At 41.3% G+C, this 20,762-nt stretch overlaps 3 protein-coding genes across 3 annotated transcripts; all 3 read right to left on the bottom strand.

The window, feature by feature from the left end:
• Window positions 1-1,419: 1,419 nt before the first annotated feature.
• On the bottom strand, window positions 1,420-5,163 carry LOC116206215 (ubiquinone biosynthesis O-methyltransferase, mitochondrial). The gene is made up of 9 exons (XM_031539026.1): window positions 4,792-5,163; window positions 4,510-4,599; window positions 4,155-4,233; window positions 3,939-4,016; window positions 3,400-3,448; window positions 3,069-3,118; window positions 2,607-2,756; window positions 2,296-2,376; window positions 1,420-2,173 (listed from the first exon to the last, which is right to left on the bottom strand). The coding sequence occupies exons 1-9, from the start codon at window positions 5,070-5,072 to the stop codon at window positions 2,066-2,068; spliced, it is 966 nt and encodes a 321-aa protein (XP_031394886.1). The 5' UTR covers window positions 5,073-5,163; the 3' UTR covers window positions 1,420-2,065.
• A 5,837-nt stretch (window positions 5,164-11,000) lies between these two features.
• On the bottom strand, window positions 11,001-12,867 carry LOC116202896 (receptor like protein 29). The gene has a single exon (XM_031534533.1). The coding sequence runs from the start codon at window positions 12,603-12,605 to the stop codon at window positions 11,214-11,216; it is 1,392 nt and encodes a 463-aa protein (XP_031390393.1). The 5' UTR covers window positions 12,606-12,867; the 3' UTR covers window positions 11,001-11,213.
• A 2,855-nt stretch (window positions 12,868-15,722) lies between these two features.
• On the bottom strand, window positions 15,723-20,576 carry LOC116203233 (protein MAIN-LIKE 2-like). The gene is made up of 6 exons (XM_031534907.1): window positions 20,419-20,576; window positions 19,268-19,395; window positions 18,260-18,904; window positions 17,815-17,982; window positions 17,194-17,583; window positions 15,723-16,464 (listed from the first exon to the last, which is right to left on the bottom strand). Exons 2-6 carry the CDS (start codon window positions 19,382-19,384, stop codon window positions 15,757-15,759), a joined length of 2,028 nt encoding a protein of 675 aa, XP_031390767.1. The 5' UTR covers window positions 19,385-19,395; window positions 20,419-20,576; the 3' UTR covers window positions 15,723-15,756.
• Window positions 20,577-20,762: the final 186 nt, after the last annotated feature.

Genomic DNA, 20,762 nt, shown 5'->3' with positions numbered 1-20,762 from the left:
CGTAGGGTGACGGATTTGTATTTATTCAATTTATACTTGATTATTTTAATTTTTTTTATAGATTTTTGATTATTTTTTTGGTTACAATGAATGCTCACAGATCTAATATAATGAAATAAAAATAAAAAATATCTTATAAAAGGACACATGTAGTCCCAATAGATATTAAACCTGAAACTTCTTAATTACCAGACAAGACATTTACCATTATACTATTCTCTCTTTTAATGGTTTTTTATTATTTTAAATTATACGAAAGAAGTGAAGTTAAAATATAGTAATATCAATGTGATTTCACTTTGCAAAATGTGAGGTAAAATTGACATAGCATTATGATATATACTAGTGTAAATGATTCGTGCTTTGTACGGATATAAAATTTTAAGATGGTAATTTTTTTATCTTGTAAGTTTTTCTTTTAATTTTTTTAATGATGTCACTTATATTGTAAAAAAATGACAATAAATTAATATAGAATATATGTACGCTAATTTCAAGATATAATTTGAATTATTACTGAGCGTTAAAACGCTCATTGAATATAGATACTTATGGTCAAAAATATAATTGTAATTCATTAGTAGTTAAATATAAAATGATTTTATATAGAAGAGCTTTTCATTATATTGATCATATATAGAATAAAAAAATTTATTGATATCCATTTTATTTTGTATCAAAACGCTTATCTATATATATGATTGAATAATCATCATTTTCGGGAGTAACTGAGCATACATGGTGCCCCAAAAAATCTTAAAAATGAAATAATTATAAACAAAAATGGTAAATTCTCATTTTTTTATACTAAATAATATGTAAAAATTTGCAAAAAATTATTTAAAAAATGACAAGCTTTCAAATTCTTTTAAACTTATATTTGACTTCTTAGAATGTATGGTAGTCATGTAAGTCTTATTTGTGTTCTTTTCATTTTACTCTTTATATGTATCTAATATTAATTTTTCGGTGTGAATTTTGATATCCGAAAATTTAATTAGACCCATACTAAGTCAAGCTGAGACGGCCCATTAAAGGAAAAAAAATTTTCAACGTAAATTTTCTATATTTATAAGGACTCAAATAAGAGACCTTACTTAAACGAAAGAGACGACGAACCGTTTGAACCAATCCACGTTGATTATATCTATCTAATATTATTATATAAACAAAAAGTGAAAGTTTGATCTAATGGAAACAAAAAGTGAAAGTTTGATCCAATGGTTAAAGAGAAATTCAAGTATCTACCAAATCCCGAATTCAAACTATCTTGAAGTCACTGGAGCGCATTTGACTTGTTTACTCACTCCGTGTGTTATCAAAAGTTCATGGAACCCCGAAAATTAATCATGCGAAACCTGAACACCTTCGGTTAAAAAAAAAAAAAACCTCAAACTCAAACTTTTATCACTAGTACCATGAGGAAAATAGAGAAATGCATACCAACAATTGACAGTCGCATTTCTTTCATACCGCGGATAAGATTTATTAATATCAACCGAGGACGGCATCAATCATTATTGCTGCTGATCCTGAAAATTTTGAAAAAAAAAAAGAAGAAGTAATAATAGCTTAGGATCTTGACCATGATTAGGGGTATATGGGTAATTCCCTCGACGTCATTAAGGAAGCGGTGGGCCATCGACTCCAGACATATTCCGCCGGCTTCCCCCACGACAACCGTAGCCAGTCAGCTCCTCCCCACCAATGGCGATGGCGCGTTTGCACAACCCGCGAGAGGCGCGAGTGGTCCGCCGGAAGAGCCGTGTAAGAAAGACAATCGTCTCGAAGAACTAAAACAGAGCAATAGGATCAGATGCTGACGTGGCGACTCCATTCCGCATGCCAAGTAAATCCCACGCTTGCGTCTACCGGAAGTTGCCCCAGCTTGGCGGGAGATTATACCCATCTAACGCCCGCTGCCGTTAAAACGGCGTTAGTCTTCGTACCTCTCTCTCTCTCTCATAGTACAATTTTGATTTCAACAAGAACGAGAAAAGGTGAAAAACAGTTGTTATGTGCACTTTCGATTGAGCAGGGTTACACTGCCCTCCTGACCCGACACTTATTGCCCGTCCTTCGTCCCGAAAGCAATGAAGTTCACACTGATATCGTCTGAGAGAGACCACCGTCCCGTCAAGGGGTTGTACACGAATCCAGCCATTTCTTTGACCTGGGTCGAGTGTTTAAAGGATATGAAGCTTTCTTGTAAAAAAATGGGAAGACCCCCAGATCGGAAAGCGAGACAAGGAGAAGTAAAGGGGGGAGGCATAGGATGTGAAAGATTTGTCTTACCGACACAGAAGCTCGTTTGAGGATCAGTGCTAACTCCTCGGGAGTAAGGAAGCTTGACCACTGATGCGTACCTTTAGGAAGCTGCATCAAACCAGAAGATTAGTCAACTGCGAGGATTCCTAATTCGGATGTCGTGTGTGCAAATCATAGAGCTTTGTGTGAGTAAAACTTGGTTCAAGGTGATACGAGAATGGTCTTCAGGGTAACTGTAGAAATCGGAGATGCCACCAAAAAATTTGACCATGCTCTCAGCTCTCCCATAAAAATTTGAACAGGCTTTCCGTAATAATTTTCCAACTGTTTATACATACCCAGTGGAGGATGTACTCTGCTGCAACGATAGCAGTTGCATATGCTCTCATAGACCGATTGATCGTTGAAATTACTGTAGCTCCACCAGGAGTGGTCAAAGCCGAAAGCGACTTGCAGAATTCAGCAGGATTTGCTACATGCTCGATTACCTTAAGTCAAAAGTAATCTAGTTACAAAGAAATTGGAAATAACTATCAATTACCTACGAAAGGTCCTTCAACAATGAAGAAATGAAAGAAGAAGGATCCTGAGGGTCACCAAATATCAGTTTTTAACTTGTGTTGAAAATCTAATGCAACAATATGCAGTTCATTATACAAGAGATGCCTTGTCTAACACCAGTTAGATGCTAAGTATAATATTTTCCAGGGCGAGTATTACAGGATAACTCCACTATTTGGTAGTACATAACATTTTACCTCTAAGCTCTAACTATTATTCATAGAAAATAGAGAGCTTACCTCTAAAGCAATTACAGCATCAAACTTCCGCTGCTCTTCGACAAGCTTCTCTGCCCACATATAGCAGTTTGTTAAGACCCTAGAAAGTTGAGCATAAGATATTATACCGATAAAGGATGTCACACATATTTCCCCCTTTTAACCAATTGCGACATCCCTTTAGTCAACATTGATGAATTGGATCAATGTCTGAAGTTCTTCTATTCGAGTGCCTAAAGGGTATGTTGGGGCTATACGGCACACATCCTCTTCCCACCCCCCCCCCCCCCCCCCCCCCCCCCCCCCCCCCCCCCCTCTTTTTAAATAGTAATAAAACAAGATTGAGATGTACCAGCTGTCGTGCAAGAGTATTCAATATTGGAGGTCCCTGGATCCAAATCCTGTAATATAAGCAATGACAATAAAATGATTACTATTTTAAAAAGATTAAAATATAATGATATGATCAACGTGCATCAAAATGATTACGAACTAGAAAGACATGTAACAAAAGCATTTTCCAGATTGTTCATAAATAAATTGTAGTAAAAAATAACAGTCCCAAACTCGGAACGCTGTTGATGGACAATCAGTCAATTTCAGCGCAATTGTCAACCTATTCTGCACTTTTGGAGTAATTTCACCAAGTTGCAAAACTTCCCCCCAGTCACCAACATGTAAAGAAAACTGACCAAATAACTGACATAACAGATCCATGCTATTAAACTGACCAAATTACTGACATGCATCTATAAAACAAGCAAAAGAGAGATTACATTAAAATAATATGGAAAACTAAGAATAAAGCCGGATAGAGAGGCTATAAGATTCAAAAATTCCCATTCTCAAAAATTTTAACATTGTCGAGATTTCACCAGGAAACAATCATACAGCATGGACACGTGCAATCTTGATATTTTTATCTACGGCATCAATTCCCGTGACAACAGCTCCCATCCGAGCCAAAGGCTGAAGAACAACGAAAAACCAACAAAAATCAGATCCAGCTATATGAAAGAAAATTTAGAATTTACAAGGATAAAAAGTTAAAAGTGGACACAGGTATCAGCTATTCAGACTTCACAACGACTGGACAGAAAGAAATACCTCCGAAAGAATTCCGCCTCCACAGCCGACATCTATGATTTTTAATCCTTCCAATGGCCTAGCAGAGTTTGTATCCTTCCTAACAACAAAATTCAGTCAAAAAATGAAAAGATAGAAGCCCAGGTAGACAACCATCACATTGAGAGGTGTATGTGTACTCTGACTATAAAATGACGGAGACATGAATCAGGAGCTGCATACATCTGATCCGACAATGCAAAGGCATACATGCTTATCAAAAAATTGCATTTTGAAACATTCTCCGTTTCCATGGACCCATAAGATTGTGTAATGTGCAAGGCAACTGTCTGACATGCAAAGAACATAATAGAGCCAAGAGGTGAAGACAGAGCACCTGAAATGTCTGCAAAGAGTAGAGCGGATGAAAGCAAGTCTTGTAGGATTCATCAAATGCAGGGGTTTGAAGGGGCCTTCAGAATCCCACCTGAATAAAGATTTCAGGAGGTCAGAAAGCAGTTGCTCGTACAGCAACAGTATCTTTCACCGAATTGGCTAACACCATCGTTCGTACAGCAATACCTTCCGAATGCACAAGCTATTCACGACCTAGGTGTCACACCCGCATAACAAGTAAACACGAGATCGAATTACAGGAGGTGATGGTTGGAGAGCTCACCAGGTATCAGCAATGGCGGAGAACTTGGCGAGCTCGGGATCCTTGATAGAAGAACGAACTGAATCATTTCTGATTTTGCTGCCAAATTTGCTTGCGCTGCTCGAGGACGGAGGATCGACCGTGGTCGGTGGAGGAGGTGGGGAGGAGGCAGTTGCAGGAAGCGGCTGCGAATTGGAGCTGGAGAAGAGGCGAGACGAAGTGAAGCCAGGTAAGCTTCTCGAAGATGGACGAGGAGACCGGTCAGAGACAATGAGGACCCGCCGGAGAAGCTTGGACGCCATGGCTCTCTTACACCGATTGCAGGCGAAGGGCGAGAGACACAGAGAGGGAGACTGGGGGAGTGAGAGAGAGAGAGGGTGGGCGAGGGAGAAGGCTGGGCTTCTGTATCGGCCGCCGAACTATGTTTTGCGAGGTCGGCTTGGTTTTAGTGGGCCCAGGCCCAGTAAGACCCATTCAAGAATCTGGGCTGGCCCACTTGATTCAAGGATTCTCGACCTCCTGGCCCGGACTTTGCTATCATAATAAAAATCAGAAAAACTGAAGAAGCAATCACGAATCATTCATAAAAACTTAACCCATTTGATTTCGCAATCTAATTTTAAGATTTTAACCCTACTCATTATACAATAAAAGTAAACAATACAATTATTACTTTTTCATTTTTTCTTCAATTTTTAATAATAAATTCTTTCAACTATTCATTACTTTTTTACACTTTTTCTCATAATTTAACATCACAATCATTACAAACCAATTAAAATAAAAATTCAACTCAACTTAACTCTAAAACCAAACACATTAATTTCTCCCCCTCGTCTCATTCAAAAATTAACAGAATCAAAATTCCTTTCTTTTTTTTTTGGGCGAAATTCTCGCTCTTTCTACTGAAAAACTCATGATTGAGTTCATCACTCATGTCATAACGTTTCAATCTCGGGAAAGGAATCATTACTATCATCTTTAGAAGACGATGGATCAAATTTTGGCTCATGTGACCCACGCATAGACACAAGAGACAGTTCCTCCGGTCAGAGGCCATTTGTCTTTCGACTCTTCATAAACATCTAAAAATCCGAAATTTTAGTTTTTCTTATGTGGATATGATATAATAAACATCCGTATTGTATCTTAAAATCTTAATTATTTTTTCAAATTGTTAATTGTACTGTAGACTAACTAAGACCCTTTTAGACCTCGACTAAAACTGTATTTCAAAACCGATCGACTCTTTCACACCTTTTTGCGACGTAGCTGATCGGATTTTGTGACTTGATGGGAATGCGTGTGTAACTGAAGGCAAAGAAGACTAGTAAGAGAAGTAATATTTACCAAGAAGGAAGGACAGATAATAAATATAGGGGTCGAGGGGAGGGTACACTTACAACTTGTAAAATGAGGAACCTGTCTGTCTTCCCCCACGTGAGGCTCTGAGAACACTCTATCCCCCCATGAAACTTTCGAGTTAATTTCTGTCAAATTTTGATGGCGATATATATATATATATATATATATATATATGTGACCAAATTTGATGCTGCATGCAACCGATCCACGCACCCCCTCGTGCGGTCAAATTTTCATTGTCTCTGTCTCTCTCTAGTTTCTCCATCTGTGAAAAACTTCTTGCCAGTGAACTCTCCCTTTCCCACGACCACACACACCCCTGAATTAAGCAGCATTAATTGCAATTATTACCAAGTTAGGTTCAAGTCCATCCTATATAATGCTATATAAAGATTTTGATATATTATCAACAAAAAAAAAAGAAAAAGAAAAGATCGAGTGTCATGTACTGCACAAGAACGATTTTCCGACATACATGACTCTATACACGTTAGCTGTAGGGCCTCGACTATTGCACCTGACTTGCTAGAATAGTGATTATTTCGGTGATGGATGGTCAGCTCGACATTCAATATATCTACATATCTACGCGAGAAAGAAGACGCGAAAAAGTTTATATCACCGTTAGATGGAGATTAATGGAGTTACTCTCATCATATATGTATGAGAGAATCGACGACCCTTCTTTTCAAGACGTACATTTTTTATAAATGCTATCCAAGATGTTATACGTATGTATGTCGTAGTTTCCATTTCATTAAGATGTACTTCTGCGGAGCCGGGAGACCTCCGTGCCGGGGACGGGAGGAAAAATGTGAAATAAAGGGGTCCGACTCTCCCCACTGACACTCATTTGGTGATTGCTACATGTGCACACACACACATATATAGGATACGTTGCATTAATATGTTCAATGCATTTGTTGGTGATGGATCAGAGGACATGATGTAGATAGTAGCTCTTTGCTGCTATAGCTAGCTGTGGGGCGAGGGAAAGATGGATTTTCTGGTTGTTTGTTACTCCAAAAATTGGAGGTGAGCTCGATACTCCTGAGGAAGATCTCTTTTTTTTTTTTTTTACTAATCTTCCTTCGTCCCGATTAAAGAATTCGATCGGTCACATTACTGACGGAGAAAAATCTAGCCCTCTATGATTTCTTTAGTCCAGTAATTTGGTCCCGTCCAAGTCTTGGAGCGCAAAACTTACCTTCACGTACGTAATTGTACGTAGAACATATACATTAGACCAGCGGAGAAATAAAGAGGACGATGCAAATGTTTTTGATATATGAAATTCGACCATTTCTTTTTTTCCCAATCAGTTTCTAACCAATTTTCGTCGTTCACATAATACTCATTCATAGTTTTTTCAGGATAATCTTTCGAGGTGTTTTTTTTTCTTTTTTCCTTTTTTTTCCCGGTACGTATTAGTAATGTACGTTTCAAGGTTTTCATATTAAAGAAACTATATTTCTTTTTTTATTTTATAAGAACAAAATGTAATTATTGGTATGACTTTTCTTTATCATAATTCTTTTTTACAATTTATTTCAATTAATTATAGATTTACTTATTTTGATGAGATCATGAAATGTTTTCAATCTATTATTAGCTTAAACTAATTTAGTCGAGCATTGGCTTGCTTTGATTGTGAAGTGTTTCTAGCGAATTCCAAACCCCCTATTGCAGCAAAGCAAATTAATTCTTTCACTTTGCCAACTACACTACACGCTATTGATTATTATTCTTTTGTCGATTACCATTGGCCCGAGTCAAAATTCAACAAGTTACAGCCTATAGTCGATCACCATTGGCCCGAGCGGATCGAGCCTACAGGATGATTGGGAGCATCTTCCTCCGATCCTCTCATCTCAACCATGATCATCTTGGCCAAAACACCCTCCCGATGCTTGCTCATGGCATGGACTTCCGCCCTAAGAACCTCAGGAAGGCTGTTGATCAGCTGCTTATCCTGATCGTGAGCTTAAGTAGGTGGGACACCACCGGCCGCGCCTGGAGCAATCCTAAGGAGTTGCACATCATTTGGAGGGTGATTCGAGTGCTGATCGGCCTTGCTATCTCTAGGGTTCACCGTCGAATTTGCCTAACTTCTGTCACAACCATCCTTGCAGCTTTGAAGTGTCTGAACACGAACAAGAATTGGCAAAAGCCTAAACTTATTACATGATTCCCACAGACGGCGCCAATGTTACAAACTTGTGATTCGAGTTGAATCCATGTGCGATCATTGTGCTCTCAAATAACCTGCAAAAAGGGAAGATTGGGATGGTGGCCTAATTTTCCTCTTTGGCGCTCAAGTCAACCAGGATACTCACGAGAGCAATAATACCTTCCCCCATAGACAATGAGTGTACCTTGATATTTATACATGATCATGAAGATATTCGTTACTTTATTTAATAGGATTTTCGATATATCACATGGATATTGTATCTTCTTAAATCATAAAAGATACTCGCACTCCACACTGACCTAGACAAGCCGCCTGCTTTGCTAGGCCCCTGCCAAGCGCCGTTGAGCCCAGCGGAGCTTTGCCCCCTTAGTCAGCTTTATAGGCCCTCATGTCCCATCAAGTGTCGGGCGCAAAACCCCGTCCCGAACACCATGGAATACGAAGATATAGTCCATTTCAATTTCGTCGAGCTAAAGTTGGTTGGACGATATTATGTTAACCAAAACAAACTGCGCTCACGTGAGACATTGCAATACAAGTGACAACTGAAGAGGAACTTTTTCCCATAGGCACGATCTTGTGCACAGAATATCGACCTTGAACTGCTATGCCTGACTAAGAATAGGGATTTTGATATTGGACAATTGACTTGATGGCGTTTAGGCTACATGAGAGAGCGGACGCAAAAAGTTAACGACAATGTTAGATAGAGATCAACAGCGTTCCTCATCAGGCGTACAGGGGATTCGAATTCACAACCCCTTCTTTTCAAGGCATACGTCTCTTACAAATGCTATCCCCAGTCGACGTTATAGGTACGTCGTGATTTGCATTTCATTGAGATGCACGTGTATGGAGTCATGAAAGCTTCGTGAAAAGAACAGGACGACTCTCCTCGCTGCTTTCAGTTAGTGATTGCAACATGTGCATATCTATAGTAATACATAAATAAATTTGTGCTATTCATTTTATTGTGATGGATGAGACTTCAGGGGGACTTGATATTGATAGTATAGCTCTTGCCGCTGTTGCAGTTCCTCTTCTTTTGGGAGGAGAAAGGATGTTTTTTTCTGGTTGTTTGTTACTCCAAAAGGGGGAATTGAGTTCGATACTCTCTTGACAAAGATCTCTCCGTTTCTTCGTCCCGGTTATAGATCGCAATCGCATTATCAACAAAGAAAAATTTAGCTCACATTCAACTTCTTTAGACCAGTTCAATCCCATACGATTCCTAAAGTACAGACTCACATTCACATAATTACGAGAGCATGTACATGTTATATTTCGACCGCATAGAAAGAACAATGTCAAGAAGCATTGGATGAACCGTGAAAAAAAAAAAAGAAAAAAAAAAAGAAAGCGTCAAGGTTTTAACTTTTATTAATTGTAGAAAATAAATTCATAATTTTTTTTTCTTTTGGTGAGATCATTAGTAGTCCTTAATTAATTTGTTGAATGAATCCGATTTTTTATGAGCATTGATTTGTCATGAATCATGATCAAGAAATGCCTGCACTACATAAAAAATTCGTCCATTAAAGGAGTAGTTTATCCATTATTCCGCATCTTGTGATTAGTTAATATTTTGGAATCCAATGAGAGTTGGACAATAGAATAGTAGGAGCAATAAAAACCAAAAGCAAGCAACATTTGAAAAATTGCTTTTCCTGCATATCTTGTACCTGAAAATACTGTTGAGACTTACGGTGAAGAAGAAGCAACCATACTTTTTTTTTTTCCTCCAGAAAAAAAAAATTTAAAACAAAAAAAGAAAAATCATTCAATTTCAGAGTGGGAGGTGGGTGTGTCTTCAGTGGGTCAGTGCAAGGGTTCCATCGCTCTGCTGGGTCTTTGAAATGTTTCATCAAGCCCTACGACATATACAGTCCCTTTTTATTTTCCTTTTCATACTTTACATCACTTCAATCTTTCTCTTCTCACACACTTCTCAATCTTTTTTATTTTTGTTATGCACCCTAATATGTAGGAGCCGACTAATCGAGTTCGAATTGGATTGCATGTTATTAAGGATAAAACTGTTCCAATCATGATTTAAACCTAATACCTTACTTCAAGAAATAATAAATACCGAATCACTTAAATTGGCCCACATTGGTGGTCACTTCTTCTTCTTTTTTTTTCCCTTCTCAACCATTCGCACTTGTATTATATGGTATAGAGTTTGAAAACAGTGGCTCAATTTTAGGAGGCAGAAAGATCTAATACGTGTTCATAGTCGTCCAAAGTCACCTTCAGCCTATTATGATGTGTTCATTTTCTTTTTCTTTTTTCTTCGTGGCATAATTTGAAAAGTGGAAATATTTTTTTATGTGCAATGTGATATTCCAAAGTTCAAGTTCAACTAATCAGTTCGATCCAAGTAAATCCCTAAGAGATAAAACTCTCTCTATGATGAAAATTTTCCATTCACATAACTTGAACTCAAAATCTTATTTAAAGAGAACAACTACCGAGTCGTTTGAATCAATCGGTATTTATATATTGAGATGCTGCGTTAGCAATAGCATGCTCATGTGACTTTCTACTTTCCATAATTTTCGTGCGAATATAATTTTGTCCTTGTCAAATCCGATGTTCGAATGAGGCTGTAAACATCAACACTAAAAAGTAAAAACGTGTGAAATATTTCCAAAAAGAAAAACAAGAAGCATTTAAAAAATTAAGACGTATAATTGGAGATTTATAGGGTAATGATAAGTAGTAGCAATTGGCATTATATTGTCACTAGGCCCTGAAATTCCTCTATGAAACGAGACACTCTTTGCCCTATATCATCATAACATTCATGATTACTAATAATCATATAATAATCATTTTAAAGAATTAGATTTTTTTTTAAAAAAAAGCAAGAAATTAGATTAAACTAAAGAAAGACAAAGAACATGATGATCATGGAGCTCAAATGGCTGAGAAGCAACAATGGAGGAAGCAGATGTAATGAACTGTGGAGCCTATGGCCAGCTTGGCAGCTCTTCAACGGTACAATCAGCGATCCGTTCCTGCCCGTCCGGCACACGCTGACGCCAACCTTGACGCTGTAGGCCTCGCCCGGGCTAAGGCAGAGGGCCGAGTTCTGGCTCAGGTCCAAGTTCTTGCCAAGCCTCCGGAGGAAGCTTGAGTTGAAGGGGACGATTCCACTCAATTGGTTCCGGCTGAGGTTCAGGTGGTAAATGTGGGACAGTGCACCGAACCCGGCAGGGATCTCCCCGACCAGCAGGTTGTTCTGGAGGGACAGAGTGCTCAGGTTCGCAAGCTGCGTGAAGCTCGGTGGGATAGTCCCTGTGAATCCGCAGTTCGCGAGCCTTAACTCCTGCAGCTTCGCAAGTAGGCCGAACTCCGAAGGGAGGGAAATGTGCATCGGGTTGTTCTCCATTATGAAGTACTGTAAGGTCTGCAGCTTTACAATCCCGATCGGGAGCTTCCCGGTCAGCCGGTTGCTGCTCAATGCAATGAAGACCAGGGAGCTGAGCCTCTCAATGCTGCTCGGGATGATACCGAAGATCAAGTTCGAGCTTAAGTCGAGTTTTTGAAGTTTACCTAGCTGGCCGATCGCACTCGGGATTGGGCCTGAGAGGGAGTTATAGCTGAGGTCGAGGCCGACGAGGCTCCGGAGGCTCCCGACTTGGTTAGGGATGAAGCCAGTGAGCTTGTTGTAGCTCAGGTCGAGGTGAATTAACGAGGTGAGGGTGAAGAGCTGCTGCGGGATGAGGCCAGAGAGGCCGTTCTGCGACAGGGTGAGGACTTCGAGGAACCTGAGGAAGGATATCTGCGGCGGGATGGGGCCCACGAGGGCCGGGTTCGCCCTGAGGCTGAGCTGCTGGAGGGAGGAGTTCACGAGCCTGAAGGAGGAGACAGAGAGGGAAGTCCTCGTGTGAGTGAAGCAGTTGAAGAAGAAGGCTGATTGGATGTAAGGGAGGGAGAAGACGAGGTAAGGGAAGGTCGCGGTGGGCCGGCAGGTCGGGTTTGGGGCCGTCCCAAAGTCGAGACGGGAGACGTGCAGGAATCCGTCGGGCCCTGGCTTGCACTCTATCCCGAACCACGAGGACGACGGGCTGCACGGGTTCGGGTGGGAAGACCGCCAGTTCTGGTCGGACGACATTGAGTCCATGATCTTGAACAACGTCTCCGCCTCCGAGGGGACCATCCGGTCCGGTTGGAGAGGCTGGTTCTTGGTTTGGAGGCCATTTATGGAGAGAATTGATAGGAAGAAGAGGAGAACTGAGAGCAAGTTGAAGGAGGAAGAACAGCAGAACATGTTCCGTAGTTTGAAGAGGAGAAGAAGAGTGAAGAGACAAGGGAAGTGCTTGGAATTGGTTACTCTCGTTGGGGGATAGCTTTTCTCGTTGATGTTGTTTGGGGTAGTTTAAGAAGGATTTTCAGGACTTTTCTGTTCCGCCAAAAATCGGCATAGTGTCGTAAAGGATTCTAATTATATCTCCGGTCCAATCTTACGATCCACACAAGTCATAAATAGCTTCTTAATGCGAAAATAAATCACGGACCGTTAATCAGGCACGATAGAGTTTCGAGCATTAACTGATTACGTGCTCTTTATTTGGAATTGAATTTTACTTATGGGGAAGAGAGAGAGAGAGAGAGGAAGGGAGATTTGATTGAAGTGATTGGTGGGGGCAAGTTTGATTGGAGAGGGATTTGGAGAAGCATAGGTAGGGTCATAGTAAGGATAGAAGGGAAGACGAGATTGGGATTTGATGTGGGGAAATTAGAAGGGGGCATGTTTCATCTTCCCACACATTGTCACCATCGTTAAACTTAAATAAAACACAACATAACAGTTGATTCGTCAAGAATTTTACAAAAAAAATAAAAGGGGAAAAAAGGTATATTGATTAAATCCGAATAAGAAAAATTCGATAAAAAGAAAAACAGAAGTATATCGTTTTTGGGATTATGCTCGAAACCATTGGATTGGTGATCGATCCTGACTGTATGAATGTTGCAGAGAGGATATATCTCGAGATCAGGTCTGTGCGCCATGCACAACTTTGGTAGGCAACCATATGCGCTATGGACTCACTTCCACAAGTCATGGATGGGAGCTAAAGGATGGCAGAAGATCTGGATTAGGTCGGATGCCCTGCTGCTAATTGAAGCTATTATTTCTCCGCATTGCTCCCCTTGGGAAATCAAACCTTTAGTCTCCGACATCGTTAGATTATTAGCTCTTTTCTGGGACTGGAAATGTACTTGGATTCCACGATCTGATAACTCTCAAGCTCATGACTTAAGCCAGCTTGGCAACAAGTCAAATTTTCCTTCCTTTTGTATGTTTGAGGGTTATCCAAAGATCGATGTACCTTTTATGAATTAATACAACTCTTATCTTATTTATCAAAAAAAAAAAAAAGTCATAGATGGGAGCTGGAATCATGTAGTTGGTTTGTGTTGTATTTTCTTCTCTGCACTAAACCACCACGATAGCGGTATAATGTATAAAGCTTGATGGTTCCAGCTCCACTTCGCGTGGGCTATTAGACCGATCGGTCCATAGCCGTAGTCGACAAGTTCAGGATCCGAACCTACGGAAATTAACAGACAATAAATAAATATCTGTGGCAATAAAATAAAAGAACCAAAAAAGAAGAGAAGAAGAAGCTATATAATAGCTAGAGGCCTCCTTTTCTCTTGCTCCTTTTTTTTTTTTCCTGATAGACTGATGAAATTCTACTGTTGGTCGTGTCCATGGAGCCTCCAAAGAATAGAATTCTCCTGCATCGGCAGCAGCAGAAGAAGCCCTAACAAATTATTGGAGGAGAAGCTCTTCACGGGAGTGCAAAGAACCTCCTCACTTCCCGGTTCAACGGTTCCTGCGAGATAGCTCTGATCGGTCCTAACAATGTTCCCTCGGAACACAAGCAGTAGGTCCTACGAAATAAATTCGTCTTGCTTGATTGATAGCATTCGGTAATTTTCTGGTTTACCGCATCGACATGAGTCAAGGGTAATGCTCCGGGGCCGATTCGATCGATCCTAACATTCGGAAAAAATTATGTATCCGTTGATTGAAATGTAAGCAAAAGAACAAAGTCGTGAGTTTTAAGGAGAGTTCCCTCAGACAAATCCAGCAGAGGCGTCCTTACAATAAGACAGAGAGACCCCTGCAAGAGCATTGCACCTTCTCCCACAACAACGGGGTCCCCTTTCTTTTTTCACAGTAATAGTAATTTCTATGGTGTCTCCTTTCTCTTTTTATCAGCAATTTCAAGGATGTCTTGTGTTGCAAATTAAGATGAAAAACCAGAATCATCAGAGGATTCCCAAAGAAAATAAAACAAAATTGCCGATTCGATAAGGTTAGCGTGGTGATCAAATGATTCAACACGTAAACGAAGGTTGAGTTACCATAAAGTCATGCAGGATAATACTTTATAATGGATCATCCCTACGGTCTTTATGATTGCACTTTTCTATCTCGAGATTTGCAAGGCATTCTCATGACTGTAGACGGAATTAGTCGGACGGAAGCCAAACAGCCCGTCCATTCTTCTGGGCTAATGGAAAAAAATTGTCAACTTTTCATTTTCTCTACTTTTCTTTTCTTTCGACTGATTAGTTACTGTCAACGCATGGAGCAATTGAATGATACATAGTAAAAGCAAGAAGTGTAAACATCTGATGACGTGCCTCTACAATGACTTGCTGTGATGGGCCTACAAAAGCTTTGAAAGTTTGAATTTTTCCATACGTGTATTGAATTAACTTTTTCTGATTGGACATGCCATGAAGGTTTATATAAAGTTTACTTGAATTTATTGAAAATAATAATTGAAAGGAAAAAAAAGAAAAGAAAAAAGAAAACCAAATGTACAATTCTCCAACTAATACTTGCTGGTGGCATTCATATATACGGAGTGGAGTGAACCAAGGTATGTACATCCAAAGCTCAAGTGATTCTCATCACGACACGACAAAGTTGACGACACAAGCAAGTCGGGGCAAGGAAAGACCGATGATCACTGCTAATTATAATATAAGTAAGATCATTACAAGATAAAATATCTAGAGATCAACTTGATACTAAGCAAGAAAAATTCCACCACTCTGGAATTTGAAACTACTGTATAGTCTAACAGAACTCTTATTAAGAAACGACTACTATAAAGAAGGAAACCGATAGTCAGTACTGGGGGGAAAGAGACAAAGAACGCCCCTCACAAGTATCCGAAACATGTCATAACACGCTATCTCAATATCCGCTCATGGAAAGAAGGAAAGCGGACAAAGGGCCCGGGGGGGGGGGGTGGGGGGGGGGGGGAGGGGGGGTGGGGGTGGTGTGGGGGGGGGGGGGGGGGGGGGGGGGGGGGGGTGGGGGGGGGGGTGGGGGGGGGGTGGTGGGGGTGTTGTTGGTTGGTGGGGGGGGGGGGGGGGGGGGGGGGGGGGCCGTTTTACACCTGTACTGCAGCAGCAGCTGTTTGCTGCGGATTGCTCTCACCGACAACGTGAGAGAGCTGCGACTCATCGACCACCTCTTCTTCCATTGAGTTGAGATACTGCGAGTCATGCAACTCCTTCATCTCATCACAAGCTTGCCCACCATCGATCCCATTCGGGACATAACCAAGTTGGGAGCCATCAACTTGAGCAGCTCCGTACAGCTGATCCACATTACTTCCCGTGCCAACAATCCCACATTGTTGCAGATGATGGACTTCACCATTACCGGGATCAGTGCAGAGCTGTACGCTCCCACCGTCAACGGACACCACGCAGAGCTCTGAAGGGTCTTCATGATCTAACCCACACAGGTGCGGAGTGCCATCGAGATCGGTATTGTCTAGAGACAGCTCATCGACCTTGATGACAGTCCCGTGGAAGTGGGATCGATCGTCTTCACTGATCTCATCACAGTCCATCGGCTCGTCCTTCTGTTTTCGTTTACCAAAGCTTCTTCTCCTCACCTTCTCCTTGCCCCTCGACCTCTTACCGAGCTCAGTCATCGTGGTCCCGGCTGGTACTACTGGGCTATCCACCTGTCCCCGCAAGCATTCATGCGCAATGTACCTAATCTTTGAGATTGACTCAATTTGTTGCGGGTCCAAGCCCTCAGTTGAGAATGTATCAGCAATGTGGGCAATGTCCCTCAGACCCGAATTCTGCCAAAATTATATGAATACAGGATTTAGCTAGGTTTGTTACAAGCACTACAGGCAAAAGCAGTCAGTTCTTGACCACTCAGCTTGGTTTATGCTGATCAACAGAACCAACCGGTCCATTTAGACTTATCTTTGTAGTTTAATTTTTTAATATTCAGAAGAAAATAATCAAATTTATAATTTTCTATGGCACGCTTGTCTAACTTCGCATGTCCAATAAAGTTCAAAACATGTTTTGAGTTTCCAAACAAAACCAAATAAAGAGAAGAATTGATCTTCTTTGTATCACTGGAAGTTGCGGGACTTGGAAGTAAAGTTTTGTGGAGCTTTTGACAACAATTAGATCATAGATGAATAGAGTCCCACCTACCATTATTCCTTTCTTTCTGTTCCCCCCCCCCCCCCCCCCCCCCCCCCCCCCCCCCCGTAATTTTTGAAACGCCTAACAGTTTACATTTTTCAAGCAAACTAGTTTACTCCTCCTAGCCCTCTGGAAATGTTCATGGATTCCTCGCTCGGATAACTCTCATGCCCATGACCTCGGCCAATACGGCCTCAGGTCAAATTTTGTTTCCTTTTGCATGATTGATGTACCTTCAGTTTTGTAGTAATAATCTTACCTATTAAAAATAAAAAAAAAACCCCTCTGAACAGACACCTTTAGTTTCTGGTTATACCAGTCACTTCTAACAAGCCATAAAATTAAAAAAATCATGTAGCGAGACTTACCGTTCTTTGAAACTCGGTTGAGAGAGATATAGGCCTCCCGACGAATTTACGGGTGATTCTCAGGTACCACTGCAAGTACTCCACTTCGTCGGCACTTTCGTCACCATTGACTATACTGATATGGCGGTTCATCCACTCATTGAGTTCCAACTCCATCTTCGCTGACAAATCCACACCACCATCAACCCCACGATTCTTCCTTTGCCATGGCTGCACGTCCTCAGGGATGTGTTGGACCATCCCGCATTGCCTTAAGCAGCGATCAGGAAGGTGCCGCTCAGCCTTGTCAAAACATATCAGCATGGTCTTTGATCTCCCCAAGTTCAGACTGTTTCTAATATATTCTGGTATATTAGTACTGTCCATGTTTCTGTAGGGAAGCCACTCAACCTGAAATCGACGTAACGAGGAAACTTATTCAACATTATCATGAGACCACTAATACAAACACCACTACGAGTTCAAGCAGATTATGAACCCTACACTTTTGGGTAATAACATTGATCTAAGAGCATGAAATATTTCTCGCACAATTATGAGTGCACTGTATTCTGCAGTCAAACAAGCAGCATGGCATATATGAGATGAGGTTCAAGAAAACTTGACGGCTTTTGTGCTTACATCGCAGGGTTTTAGGGCATCCAGAGCCTTCCGATAAAAGACAACATCACGATTAGCAGTTGGTCCAATTTGTTTGCCCTTCCACCGAAGTACATAGGGGAAACAGTCATGGGCAGGATCATGCTTGAGCTTTGGTCGACCAATATTCAAGTGATAGTAACTCCAACACTGCAAAATGAACTCTTAACAGGTTATCTACAGCATATGAAACTAATCCTCTTTAATTCAATGGAGTGGCTAGAGATAGCAGAATGAGGCAAGGCAGTACATCTGATGTTCAATATTTTATGAAGTGAAGATACACAAATGGACTTCCAGTAGAGACCCCAACTTATCCAAATCCATAGGCTTTCAGGGCTGTATCCGAGAATTGTCTCCATATGGAGCAACTTGTTCCGAAAAATGTAAATATAATCCAAGAAAAGCTTTGAAAACAGCGACTAACCTGCAGAAGGGTCAGGCATCCACTAATTGTGCTCTGAGATGCAAGGGATGCATTCCCGAGTGCCCTGTACAAGAATGCCAGAGCTGCAGCACCCCAAGCATATCTCCCACACTGTTCGAAATCTCCAAACAATGGTAAGTACATTACTGGGACTTTATTCCCGGTTGTTGTTGAAAATATTGTACTACCCAAAAGGTACAACAGGTAAGCCCGTGTGTGCCTCTCAATTTGCTCTACATAACCATCTTCAGGACACTCAGAAAAGAACTCCTTAAGCCAGCTCAGCTTCACCATCCCACCACTTGCATAGCCCGGTTCTGGCGCTTTACCCAGGAACTTCTCACAAACAGCGTTGCAAGAAGTGTACGTTATCCCGATAACAGGATCCCCGTCAATGGCAAGTCCAAGCAAGAGGGCCACATCCTTCAGAGTCACAGTCATTTCCCCGACATTGAAGTGGAATGTGTTTGTTTCTCTCCTCCACCTCTCGACTAGTGCAGAGATGAGCGGATTGTCCAGGCTAATAGCGGGGATCAACCTCAAGTGACCAAATCCAGCCTTTTCCACTAGTTCAATTTGTTTTGAGGTAAGCCTCCACTGATCAAGCTTTGATGTGTGCTCGTGACATCTAAGTGCTCCCCGCTCCTGCAATTAGGGTTTTACTGGTCATCGCATAAGAAGAAACTACAAACAAGAATCCAAAATCCAAAATAAACATAATTCCAATTCAAGGTATGGGGTTAATTTGATACTTAGAGTATAAACGAAATTTCAACAGCAAACTCCTACATCCTCCAAGAAAGCTTGCAATTTTGGCATTATTCGCTGCAGACAGAGCTGCAGTGATGGATAGGAGAACGCTTGAAATCGCATTTTGTTTCAGTTTGTCTTTCTTTTATTTAAATCAACTGCTTTGTCAATGTTCTGTTTCACAGATCTTCTATCAAAAGATTGGCAAGGCTTAACGGTGGAAGCTTAAAAAACGAAATTACAGGAGGATAAGAACACCTGTCCATCCCATACTGCCGATGAGACATGCTTGTCTTGATCGTAGAGCACAGATCCATCAACAGGCCCTGGGTTGACTGCATTGGATTCCAATGGCAATACATCCATTGTTTCCATCAACTACAGAACTGCATGGTAAGGCAGAGAATGACCTCTATAACGAATCCAATGCAAAATTAGGAGCAGCGAAATATCAGATAAAATCAAGCTTAAGGTCACTGATGATCTTTGAGTTCCATGGGCACATCTTGAACTACATAGCTTCGTGAAGCTAACAGATGACACTGTATTACAGCAATACCATATGAAATAAGTAGACTATGCTTGATACACGGTCAAGGACCTTCAGGCTAAAGCACTTACCTCATTCGATAAAATGAGGACACCAATTTAAGAAATTTTCTTTTTGTAAAGCACGATTTAAGGATATATTATCAGGTTCCCTTAAGAAATATAATGCTGGGTTCTCCACAAGTTACTTATCTTTCCCCAAAACCATCAGGGAATTTGACACGCCCGAGTTCATACGCTTGGCCACAGGTGTTGCCACAGAACCATTGATTCATGCACAATGACCTCATGATGAAATAAAATGTCGTTAATCCAAATCGGGCAATTTTGCGGATGAACTCCACACTCAAAAAGGCTACGCTTTCATTGAACAAAACCATATTATATGATGACATCGGCAGCACGTTTCAATGCCTTGTCGAAAATTTCCAAAGCCAGTGAGATCAGAGCCAGTCCCAGCAACACATAACCATTCATCTCGAATGAAATTTCAATAAAGCAGCAATTTTTATGACTCTTCACGGTATCTTTCTTCAAATGAATAAACCCCCATAGCTAAGATCTCCATCGAAAGCAGACACTGACAGAGCTGCCACAGTCCCACTACACTCGAGCACGCGCGAGCTCGCATTCCCCCAATCAAACCAAAGAATCCCCGGAAAGTCCCACGCCAAACAACAGCAACCGGAGGTTCGCGAAAACAAAGCGGAATTGGAGAAGTCCCCAATTCGGGTCCGACCCTGCAAACCCTAATTTGGGGATTGCACTGTCCGAATTCAAACTGAACTCGGAGGGACAGAGAGGGTTTGCCAAAACGACACCGGCCGGCGGTGTATAAAGAGGCGTGGGATTTAGATTACCTGAGCAGTGTGTGCTGCTGCTGGGGAAAGTGCCTTAGGCAAAACGACGCCGGAGTGGACGACGGCTCTCGCCAACAAAAGCCATGAACGGAGTAGAGAGAGATAGAGAGAGAGAGAGAGAGAGAGGGCAAGTGAGAGAGAGAGAGAGAAGCCCTCAAAACGACGATGGAGAAATTAATGGAGGCGTCGTCAGCTTCTTCAGCCTGAACACGCGGCCCCACTTGGAGCCCATCCAACGGTCCATGTACAGGCCCAATTTCAGCCCAATAATGTTAGAAGAATACTTGGTCCAGGCCCACGACATTGGGCTGCCACTTGGCTGCTATGCTTTGTCTTTGTCCAAA

This window comes from Punica granatum, chromosome 4, assembly GCF_007655135.1.
Source record: "Punica granatum isolate Tunisia-2019 chromosome 4, ASM765513v2, whole genome shotgun sequence".
Classification (NCBI taxonomy): Eukaryota; Viridiplantae; Streptophyta; class Magnoliopsida; order Myrtales; family Lythraceae; genus Punica; species Punica granatum.
The sequence above is the reverse complement of the archived record's forward strand: the minus strand, read 5'-3'. Positions and strand labels throughout refer to the sequence as shown.

Bases quoted from the DNA above. Each gene is read 5' to 3' on its own strand.
- LOC116206215 (XM_031539026.1), bottom strand. From the start codon at position 5,072: ATGGCGTCCAAGCTTCTCCGGCGGGTCCTCATTGTCTCTGACCGGTCT. The intron at 2,757-3,068 runs GTAAGCTCTCTA...TTTTGACTTAAG, and splicing joins ATGCTGTAATTGCTTTAGAG to GTAATCGAGCATGTAGCAAA. The intron at 2,377-2,606 runs GTATGTATAAAC...GGTTTGATGCAG, and splicing joins CAGAGTACATCCTCCACTGG to CTTCCTAAAGGTACGCATCA.
- LOC116202896 (XM_031534533.1), bottom strand. From the start codon at position 12,605: ATGTTCTGCTGTTCTTCCTCCTTCAACTTGCTCTCAGTTCTCCTCTTC.
- LOC116203233 (XM_031534907.1), bottom strand. From the start codon at position 19,384: ATGGAAACAATGGATGTATTGCCATTGGAATCCAATGCAGTCAACCCA. The intron at 17,584-17,814 runs GTAAGCACAAAA...CGTCGATTTCAG, and splicing joins ATGCCCTAAAACCCTGCGAT to GTTGAGTGGCTTCCCTACAG. The intron at 16,465-17,193 runs GTAAGTCTCGCT...TAATTTTGGCAG, and splicing joins CAACCGAGTTTCAAAGAACG to AATTCGGGTCTGAGGGACAT.